Consider the following 11,751-nt stretch of genomic DNA (forward strand, 5'->3'; position numbering starts at 1 on the left):
CGTAGTCAACCAGACGATGAACACAATTTACAGCAATTATTATACGATGCAATCACACTTGTAGCAATATTTGGTAGTTCTGTATGCTGTTTCAGGGTTAGCATCATCTGGGGTCCTCTGAGGGGTTGGCATCATCTCTTCTCAGGTGTTCATTGGCATATAGTTAATATAGTTATCTTTATAATTATTATTCTTGGTATGAACGGACCTTAAATGTCACAGTTAATTCAGATACAAAAAAGGCAAAGAACAAACATAATTTCTAGTACGCAAAATGTGACCCAGAGCAACGGCAACATTTTAAAAATGAAAATATCAGACAATTAAGCAAATAATTGTGTAGACTGGTACTCACCCCAGCACCTGTCTCCCAGCTCTTGAGGAAGCGGAACGAGGCGGTGGCAGGGACTGATACCTGAGAGAGGGCTGGGGACGTGGCGTGGCCAGGAGGGGTGCCCGCCAGATTTGGGTGGGTTTTGCTGAGGTCATGACCTGGATATGGAGGACCAGGGTGTCTAGATACCTGTGGAATGACCACAAACAACATTTACAAACAGTGTACAATCATTCCCTTCAGTTAAATAGCAATGCTCTATATTCCCCTGGTGGTCACTTTATTATTTAATTTTTTATATTTTATATTGCTTCATATAAATAAATTACAATTTTAAATGTCAACTACATTTACAGTCTGAGGAGAATCATGCTGAGCAAACTACTTAAAGCTAGTTAAGCTGTCAACATGTATATAAATAGCTCAGACAAATAGTTAAAAGCATCTATATCAACTGCTTTTAATTATAATAATAAAATAACTCACAGTAAGTATGTACAATAGGACCACATGCTCTCACATACTTGCTTTAGGTATATTTTTGGCCTTGGGGATTGTCTGTGCATATACATTAAAGTGATGTGTAATGACTGTAAGTGAACATCTGTGTGTAATCACTCACACTGTAGACTGCAGCCACCCCAGAGTGGGTGGAAAACATGCGTTCTTCTAGTGATAGTGCTGCTCGAGAAATCCTGGGAAGGGTAATGTTAGAGAAAATCTTGCTAATAGGCTTAAAATGTCAACCTTAGTAGCCAAGAAGGTCACAAAACATGAAACATTAGCCACAAGAACCATCCAGCATCATGTTTCATAATAGCAAGCATTTGGTTCATTCAGCGTTAATGGTGCAGACTCTTTCACACAAATTAATATTATTAACTTCAGCCAGTGGCTTGCATTTGGGGAAAATGTTGGAGAAAGTTAACATAAACACATTTTCTCCCTCCCCTCTTCAAAATGTCCAATTCAGTTTTTCAGTACACCCTGTACCTCCTCCGGCCAGGAAGATGTCAAACAGAAATCCTGACATGGAATTCCAAATATGTGAGAAACAGATCAGCGCACTGTTGGATACAATATGTGTTCGAACACATTAAACAAATGGCAAATGTTAAAATAAGCTGCAAAATTCCTTAACAAAAATTAGAATACTGTTACTTGACCACCAAAAATGTCCCAACTGAAGTTTATGCACCTCTTTACGCATGCTGTTCTGTTCCTAGAAATGTATCATTATAACAGACATGTTCAAGTTGCAGGTGGCGAGCTATTAAAAGACATGGGAGTCATGGGAACTGAAAATTTGCATGATAACATCATTATTTTACCTACAATTAAAGGTTGTGCAATATTTACACATCACTCATCCAGTCTTCCCTAAAGGAAGTCAAGTCAAGTCACCTTTATTTATATAGCGCTTTAGACAATACAGATTGTGTCAAAGCAGCTTTAAGGTGTCCATAATGTAAGATGGGCAAAAGCGAACAGTCCTCCAGCAGGCTAAAAGAGTTTATAATGAATGTTACAGTCACAGACAGCGACAAAGACGGATGGATGTGACAGAAAAAGAGGAAGAAAAGTCCAGGAACCGGCTTCGGCGGTTACGGTTATTGTGCCTGTAAGTGAGAGATGAGCAGATCACATGGTTTCGGGGAAAGTGGAGGAGGTCTGAGTTTCCTTCATGCGCTTCATGTACTCATGGACACTTTTTAGTCTTTTCGTGAAACCCTGCCTTCCGATTTACGCTCTCTTTCCCCTTTCCCCTCCTTCTACCTCTTTGGACTTCTGCCAACCTAAACTCTGAGGCGAAAAAAGGGGGGATGGGGGAAATAAGGGCTGTGAAAAAAACGGCCGGGAAGAGAGGTATATTGTGTGATGAGATGACGCGCATTCTCACGTGTAGCCAATCTGACTTTGGAAACCTATGCTCCAAGTCATCAGGGACTCATCCATGGTCCTCCTAACCCAAGTTCAGAGGGGTGCACCTGAGGAATGCAGCTAGGAGGACGGCCCACAAGACTATTTGATCAGGTTAAAATTGACAGCTGACACTCACGATGCTTTGGCAGGACACAAGACACAACTTACTGGAATTACAGGCTGATCTGATTCTTGTGTTCGCAGTTTGGCACTCCATTGCATAACCAAATCCCTTTGCATGGCAGTGTTTTGATGGCACGACATGCAAGTGTGTGTTCACAGGTGTGAAGAAGTGTGAAGAAAAGCAGAAAAAAATTTAAAACACAAATTAAGAAGTTAGGTGATTCGACATGTACAGAACAGGTGTTATGCTTCCAATGCAACACAACCACAATCTATTTAGTAAAGCTCAATTTGTCTTATGCAGGGAACTACACTGCGACCAAATGGTCGCATATGCGACCTTTTGAAATGACATTGCGACCCTAATTTTTTTGAGGTCGCAAATGTATCACTGATTATTTTTGTACCTACCTTATGTTTTAGGCAATATGCTATGATATGACATTTATTAAAACAGAAATGTGTATTTTAAAAATACGTTTCATAACGTGCTCTGAGCATTCAACACGTCAAGTTGGCTTCAGCCCTGCGATGCAGTAAAGCTGAACTGAGCAGCTGATTACTCGCGCGCTCTGTTCGGTGCGCAAGAGAGAGCCGCGTCTCACGGACTGCAACACTGAACCGAGCTCTCCTTCAGGACGTTTGAGTCCTCCTGCACTTGAACGAACAAAATACAAATCGTAGTTTAAACAAACTTAAAAGAATGCGAAGGAGCCCAATTCAGCACCGCGGTGCTCAGGTGTTCAGGGAGCTAGCAGAGACGCGTCTCAAAGTCTTCGTGCTTTTGTACCGACAAATACATACTAAATATGTCAAAATACCTGTCTTGGAAAGTGTGTTCGAAAAGTATGTGGTTATGTCTTAAGTGAAAGTAAAGAGTTGAGAAAGAAATCGGATGTGTATCATTATAATGGATGCATTGTCTCTTAAAGTGACCGCGCCTAATTAATAACTAGCTCTGCTGTCAGTGTCTTTAACTTATGAAAATGAAAGTAAATCACTCACTGTTTTTTTAGAATTTATCCACAGTCAAACCAAAAATCAGATATAATTGATTATATTGTTTTACTGATGAGTGCAGGACGCTAGTTCATTTATGTAAGTGAGTATAGCAAAATACAGCGAACTATGAAATATTATACCCAAAAATTCTTCATACTGTAGACTACCAGTGAAATTGATAAAAAAAAATGCAGGGACCTGACCATGTTTCTTTCTTTAATTGCTAATGCAACCTTTTCCATTGTGGAAAAGTCTAAAGAAGATCACCAATTACAAGACACCACCCCCCAGCACTGTGGAGAATCAACGACTGGCAGACGATCTGAACGAGTTTTACTGCAGGTTTGAAAGAACACCCATCACCTGCCCTGAACACCTCTCCACACAACCATTCACACCAATAACAACTCCTGCAACCAACCCTGAATGCCTCTCCAAACAACCGTTCACACCATTAACAGCTCCTGCAACCCATCCTGAACACCTCTCCAATCAAGCACTCTCACCATTCACACCTCCTGCATCCCCCCTCTCCCCCACACCTGCAATACAGATCAGCAAGGATGCGGTGCGCCAGGTCTTCCGGAAGCAGAAAAGGAAAAAAGCACCAGGCCCAGATTGTGTTACACCAGCCTGTCTGAAATCCTGTGCTGACCAGCTGGCCCCCATCTTCACAAAGATCTTCAACAGATCGCTGGAGCTGTGCGAAGTCCCTTCATGCTTCAAACGCTCCACCATCATCCCCATCCCCAAGAAACCCAAAATTACAGGACTAAATGACTACAGGCCTGTGGCTCTAACGTCTGTAGTCATGAAGTCATTTGAAAAACTGGTGCTGGCTCACCTGAAGGACATCACTGGACCCTTGCTGGATCCTCTTCAGTTTGCCTACAGAGCAAACAGGTCTGTGGACGATGCAGTAAACATTGGACTGCATTATGTTCTGCAACACCTAGACAGACCGGGGACCTATGTGAGGATCCTGTTTGTGGACTTCAGCTCGGCTTTTAACACGATCATGCCAAACCTCCTCATGCCCAAACTAACTCAGCTCTCCGTGCCCACCTCCGTCTGTCAGTGGATCAACAGCTTCCTGACAGACAGGCAGCAGCTAGTGAGGCTGGGAAAATACACATCCAGCACCCGTACAATCAGCACCGGAGCTCCCCAGGGCTGTGTTCTCTCCCCACTGCTCTTCTCCCTGTACACTAATGACTGCACATCTAAGGACCCCTCTGTCAAGCTCCTGAAGTTTGCAGATGACACCACACTCATCGGCCTCATTCAGGACGGTGACGAGTCTGCTTACAGGCAGGAGGTTAAAGAGCTGGCTGTCTGGTGCACTCTCAACAACCTGGAGCTTAACACGCTCAAAACAGTGGAGATGATCGTGGACTTCAGGAGAAACCCTCCTGCACTCCCCCCACTCACCATCATGAACAGCACTGTGACTGCAGTGGAGTCATTCAGGTTCCTGGGCACCACTATCTCTCAACACCTGAAGTGGGACATTCACATTGACTCCATTGTGAAAAAGGCCCAGCAGAGGTTGTACTTCTTTCGCCAGCTGAGGAAGTTTAACCTGCCACAGGATCTGCTGAAACAGTTCTACTCCACCATCATCGAATCCATCCTCTGCACTTCAGTAACTGTCTGGTTCAGCTCAGCTTCTAAATCTGACCTCAGAAGACTACAGAGGGTAGTCCGGACTGCTGAGCGAATCATCGGTTCAACTCTCCCATCAATTCAAGAACTGTACTTATCCAGAGTGAGCAAAAGGGCTGTTAAAATCACTCTGGACTCCTCACATCCAGCACACTCCCTCTTTGAACTGTTGCCATCTGGTCGACGCTACAGAGCACTGAGCACCAGAACGACCAGACACAGGAATAGTTTCTTCCCTCAGGCAATCCATCTTATGAACAGCTGATACACACTGAACACACTGAACACACTACACTTTATATTTATATACACATACACTTAATTTATCTAACACACATACTTAGTATACACTTAAATCTTGCACATAATATACATGTACATACATAACTGCATTTTTGTAATATACCTGCCTACAATTGTAAATTTGTATATTGTCATTCCTTATCTACTTATTTGTATTTTTTGTATTTTTATATTCTTTTATTATGTGTTTTATGTTCTGTCGCTGTCATTCTGTTGTACTGCGGAGCTTCTGTCACGAAAACAAATTCCTCGTATGTGTAAACATACCTGGCAATAAAGCTCATTCTGATTCTGATTCTGATTCTGATTCTGAAATATTGTCATACTGACAGTTGTCTGAAGTTTTGGTTGATTCCATTACATATCTTTCCATCAAAGTTATCTGACATTATCAAGAGGAATTTGTTCTGACACAGTTTAACTCTGAGTTCTTGTCATATTTTATTACCAATTTCTAAACTATAGCAAATAAACTGTGATAATGTAAGAACTGTTGAAGGTGTCTGAATACATTTTGGTTTGACTGTGTATTTTATTTTACAGTCAAGACTGTGCAGTGCTATTTTAAATTAGTTTCTGGACACCTACAAACTTTAAAAAAGGAAACATTGTGTAAAAAGCACAAATAAATAAATAGAACGAACATACAGTACAAATTAAACCATTTCAAACAGGGCCCACTGTACATCCTGAACCCCTCTAGCCCCAGCTGCGGCCCTGGGTTAAGGTACCAAGACGGAGCAATGTACTGTGTGGTACTGTAAGAAATAAAACAAGAAGGCATGTGGTTTAAAAGATGGCCAGTAAAATAAAAAGCACATCTGTATGCAATACAGTTTCATTATTATCCAGAACGGCTTACTTTAAAAAATTTGTGTGACCAAATCATGTTTTGCGCCAGTAACTGAAAAAGTTAGTCGCGCAAGTGCCACCAGTGGAAAAGGTTAGTGTAGTTCCCTGTTATGGCTAAATGGAGCATCAATTCAATTAAGCACATTTGCGAGGCAAGTCTGTTTTAGGTGAATTACAGCAATACATTAGACTTTAACAAACAGAAACCAAAGGAAAATGAGCATCATTTTAAACTAATTTTAAAAGAGTAAACTGGATTTTTGAAAAACTGAGACAGCATCTCAAAAATTTCCTATTAGTGTCAAGGTCTCTGGAGAGTGATGGTCCTTTACTCTAAATGTTGTCTCTTTAATTACCGCCAGTAAAGGAGTACAGAGAAAGGCAAAAGGATGAGATGGCAAAACTGTGTAGCCTTAAACTTTCGTATTAGCTTACTGTAAATCCAATTAAGCACCATATGGAGTGATAGATAGAAGGGAACAGTGGAGAGAAAGAAAGAAATAACTGAAGGATAAAATGAAGGAAAGAATTTAAACCAGCAGAAAAAGGAAGGAAAATATGACTTAAGTATATGAAGGGGGAAAAAATAAGGAAGGAAATGAAGAAAGGAAGGAAGGGGGAAAAAAGGAAAGGAATAGGAAGGAAAAAAGAGAAGTTAGATAAACCAGAAGTAGATTGTCTACATGGCAGAAAGAGGGTCTACATCTGAGGGAAAGAGAGGAAAACAGAGAGAGAGAGAGAGAGAGAGAGAGAGAGAGATTTATTCCTTGCTATCTTAAACCTCAGATAAGACGGTGATCAGTTTGATTTCCAGGACTGTGTTTTATGATCACATTTCAGGTGAGGATCTGAACCAAAGACTATAGAATACTGAACCCTATGCCCCCCATCTGGAGACATATTCACACACACACACACACACACACACACACACACACACACACACACACACACACACACACAAATGCACTATTTGAGGAATATAGTCACTAAGCATATGTAAAATTCTTGCAATGCAGTTCATGTAGACTGTACAATACTGCAGCAAGAATGCGGCCAACACTCTGACAGTTGAGGAAACTTAAAGGTAAAGCATCATTGTTCAATGCTTGATCTGCAAAGACAAATTTAAAGGGGTCATATGACGTTGTTAAAAAGAACATTATGTTGTGTATTTGGTGTAATGCAATGCGTTTAAGATTCAAAAAACATTTTCCACACACTGTACATTATTGTTCCTCCTCTATGCACCGCCTTTCTGAAAGGCATAGATTTTTACCAAGCTCATCTTCTGAAAAGCCAGGTTACGCTGATTGGCCAGCTGTCCAGTGCGTTGTGATTGGCTGAATACCTCAAGCGTATGAAATGTTACGCCCCTTACCATACTGTGATGCAGTCCCGACACGACGAGACAAAACCAATACAACCCATTAAAAACGCGGCATTGTTACATCCAGTGGGGACATAATTATTGATTATAATGACTTATACTGTCTTTTTACATTGAGTATCGTGCTCTGTAAACATAAAACTATGTCTGCATTTGTGATCGGAGAAATGACAAACAACAAGCGCTACTCTACACTGCTCAAAACTAGTTTGAATCAACAGTGGCAAATTCTTTAAATATAAAAAAACTTACTTACAGGTTGTGAGTCAGAAGCGCCAGACTGTCCTTGCAAAGTAGGAACTGCCCCACTTTAGAAACAGCCTTTGTGTGTAGATGCATTGTAGGCTACTCTGCAGGTTCAGGAAACAGTCCTCCATATGTTCTGGAACAGTATTGTAAATACAACTTAACCGCTGATTTCTAGTTATGTTCTCTTTTGGAAGGCCAAACAAAGTAGTTTCACTTTCACAATGAAACAAAAAGCGTCACACATGGCGGACTTGAGTGAGGAACTGCCGGCGGATTCTACGAAGGAGCAAACATATGAAACGACCCCGGGTTGGACTCCGCTTCATCCACAGTAGAGCTAAAATACATGCGATATTTAATGCGCATCTTATCAGTAAAGCCACTTCTGTAATCAGCGGGAAATCTCCATCACCTGCACGCTTTCACATGAAGCAGCATTTACTACACAGAGCCATTGTTCACTAACAAGCTGTGCAAAACCACGATCATATTTTGAGCAGCTTGTCAGTGAACAACGGCTCTGTGTAGTAAATGCTGCTTCATGTGAAAGTGCACAGGTGATGGAGATTTAGTCAATGGAACGAAAAGTCTAATGTGACCCCGGCTTAATGCTGTTTATATGTCACCTTTAAACAGTCAAACTCTTTAATCCAGGAAAGACTCTGATTGGCTCTCAATGTTTTTATCGTTAATCAGCTTAAAAATTATAGTTAAAATAAGTGTCATCATTATTTTTATAGTTGTGGTTTAAACTTCACCATTATAATAGAATTAGAAGGGTTATTAATACTTCAAAGCCCAAACGTTTGACCAGTTGTGCATCAGGCAAAAAATGTGTTCAAACAGGTTTCCCAGTAGTCCCGCCCCAAACTCATGAAATAGACTGAGCCAGAAGTTGACACATCATATTACTTAGAGTAACATCATAGCCCACTACAAACAGCTTACTTTTAGTTATTTCTAAGTATTAAACTGAAATCAGATAAAAGAAGATTACCTACTTCACTTATAAGAATGAGTAAGAACACGAGGTCTTTATCTTTCCTTGTTTCTCATTTACCTGATAAGCATTCAGGGTTCATTGTACAGTGTGCAAGGGAGATGAAAAGGGGAAAAGCAAGTGACAAGACGTGTGGGAACCAAGCAAGGGGCTGCATTGAGAGGTTTGGGGTTGTGGCAGGCGGTGTGTGTGTGAGACTCTCTGTGACCTAGGCGATTGTTGGCAGGCGGTGGGAAGCCTCACACTCTGAATGCTAAGCAGCGCTGCCATTGTCTGAGGGCTGCAGCGCCAGTCGCATATGTTACCCGTCGTTCTGGCAACCACTCCCTCCAACACCCCAACCCCCTCTGCTTTACACAAGCTCTAGACGCAGCATCATCACCAAAAGCACGTCCCCAGATTAGGAATCCCATCCACTAAGACGATTTTCTCTGTTAGAAGAAGCAATACAGTGACTCTTGAGCACAGGAAGGGGTCGTACTCGTAATTGCGATTTCTGCAATCATGAACACTCTACAACTGAAAAACACTGATATGCATCAAGTGATGTAATCATTGCTATCCGATATAAGTGTAACCATGTGTGCACACAATAGTTTTTTTGTATGGCCACATGTTTTTGCTGAGGTTTGTGGTCGATGTCGATCACCGCTGAACAGCCTGAGCTGATATAATACGATTTCCAATTACAAAGCAATAACAAATCATTGTGGTAGTTATAAAACCTTTGTGATAGAGAAATACAGTCTGAAACTGATTGGAAAGTTCTGAACAGGGGAGGCCAAAAATCAATGAAAGATAAGACGTTTAAAAAAACACTCTACTTAAACAATCTGGACTTTATACAGGGTAAGCAAACAAAGCCTATCAAAACCATCAGTTTAAAGAAAACCAGGTCCAAAATGTCTAAGCAAACAAGTGAAAATGCTTCTAACTATTACAGTTTAATATATGTAATTAGAGCTGGGCATTGAATACTAGCAATATTATTGTGATATCTTTGATGAGGGGAGGGAATATTGTGAATTTTGTGATAATGTTTAAAGTTAATGTTTTTTGAAGCATTTAGCATTACAGCCAATTTAAAAATATGTCTATCGAGCACATGAACAATGAAAGATATGTGACCCAAATTAAAGGTCTTTAAATAAGTCAGAATGCATTTAACAACACTCTCAACATCAGGAGTTTTTGTCCAGTGTGGAAGTGTAAACAATGTAAAGTGATTTATTGCAAAAATGTTGAGATATATATTAAATAATCAAAATTCTGAAAAATACTTGTATTTTTTTTTATTAATATTTGTATTATTTCAGCATGACAACCTTAATCCAATTTAAAAAGCTAACAATTCTGAGGTTTTTCTTAATATTTAGCAATGACTCGAGACCTGACACGTCAAAACTTGATTACATTATCAAACGTAATTTTAGAGCATCCCGAGCTTTAACAGAAGCAAGAACAAGAACATCCAACATTTGTACAAAAACGTTTGCATGATTAATGGCAAAATGATTTGTTCTCAAATTAATTACATTTTCTAAAACATTATTCCATTCTTAAACATTATTGAACATTATACATTATTCAACTTGATTGTTGTCTCAAACTTTTGGACCCCACTGCAAGTCTTTACGATTATATGATTAGGTCACATGATAAAGAGCCAAAGGAGTCAATATGCCACACTAAGCTATTAAGGAAGAGCTCACATGTGCCAAATCAGTGCATGCACATCCATAGTTACAAAAATAATGAAACCAATAGTATGTTTAAGTGTTGTAGATTTCCCTATTGATTGAAATGCGAAACAAACTGGATGTCATCAGTGCTTTGAATGAGATGTTCAATTCAAAGGAAATGATTATCAGAAAACGTTTCGGTTTCACTCAACTACTGCAATATTTGACAGATAGGCGGCAGATACAGTAAAGACCTACAAAATATGAACAAAAACAGCTAAAATATTCCTTAAAATATATTTGTGTGTGGGAGAAGACAGAAAGTCATACAGGTTTGGGAATCAAGGTGAATAAATAATGACAATGTTCATCTTTAAGTCTGTTTGAAAGCCTTCATCATTTGTGCAGTTCTGTTCGGTGACACTAGTTGCGCAAAAACAACACAATTCACCTTTAAATATACCTTAGCAAATCATGGCTCAGACTTGGAGAACAACAGAAATTCTCAGAGAGCTCAAGAGGGTGACCCAGATTTGCAGTCCGCCTATTGCTCAATTACTTAGCTTGACGGTGTCTTAACAGCCTTTGCTTGACTGATTACTTAACATCACGTCAAATGAGGCAGAGATTCCTATCATACATTTAACCTGACCCACACTAGCGAACAATGCTTTCATGTGACGTGATTTACTTTCAAAAGCAGACGAGAATGACATAGTGTTGTATCAGTTGGTGTTTTCTGTTCTGTTTTTGGAAAAATCAGCTTGAAATATAAGCTGTTTCTTGATTATTCCCAGATATTAAATTAAATATTAGTGTATGTACGGCACTCTCAGTGTATGAATGCCTTTGCATAGACTAGATAATCAGATTGGCATGTGTGCACAAATAAACTAGACTTTCTCTAAGCTAACCTCTATTCTGAGCCATTTCTTGTAACTAATTTTAGCCAGCTTGTCCCAAAGTGATAGTAACACATATATAAAGTAAATTCCCCTCAACTTTGCACAGGTGCCGTAACAGGATGTAGTTGTTTGCCCGTCGGCCAGATAAACGAGATGAAAAAATCCCATAAACCTACACTGAAAATGGATCACAGGGATCATATCTCCAGAAAATAATATTTTATAAACTTGCACTTGGCTCAAGCCAACATCCAGCCTTTCACAACACAACAGCGACTTCCTATTCCTGCCCTAGCAACCAGCAACAACACCCTAGCAACTGT

At 40.0% G+C, this 11,751-nt stretch overlaps 1 protein-coding gene across 1 annotated transcript in view; it reads right to left on the reverse strand.

The window, feature by feature from the left end:
• Positions 1-11,751, reverse strand: part of LOC132119545 (eukaryotic translation initiation factor 4 gamma 3-like) — a 53,386-nt gene that overhangs the window by 40,448 nt on the left and 1,187 nt on the right. Inside the window, exons 2-3 of the mRNA XM_059529604.1 lie at positions 957-1,029; positions 356-523 (exon numbers count right to left, since the gene is read on the reverse strand). Coding sequence (XP_059385587.1) covers positions 356-523; positions 957-1,029 — 241 coding nt within the window. The remainder of the gene's footprint in view (positions 1-355; positions 524-956; positions 1,030-11,751) is intronic.

This window comes from Carassius carassius, chromosome 38 (genome assembly GCF_963082965.1).
Source record: "Carassius carassius chromosome 38, fCarCar2.1, whole genome shotgun sequence".
NCBI lineage: Eukaryota > Metazoa > Chordata > Actinopteri > Cypriniformes > Cyprinidae > Carassius > Carassius carassius.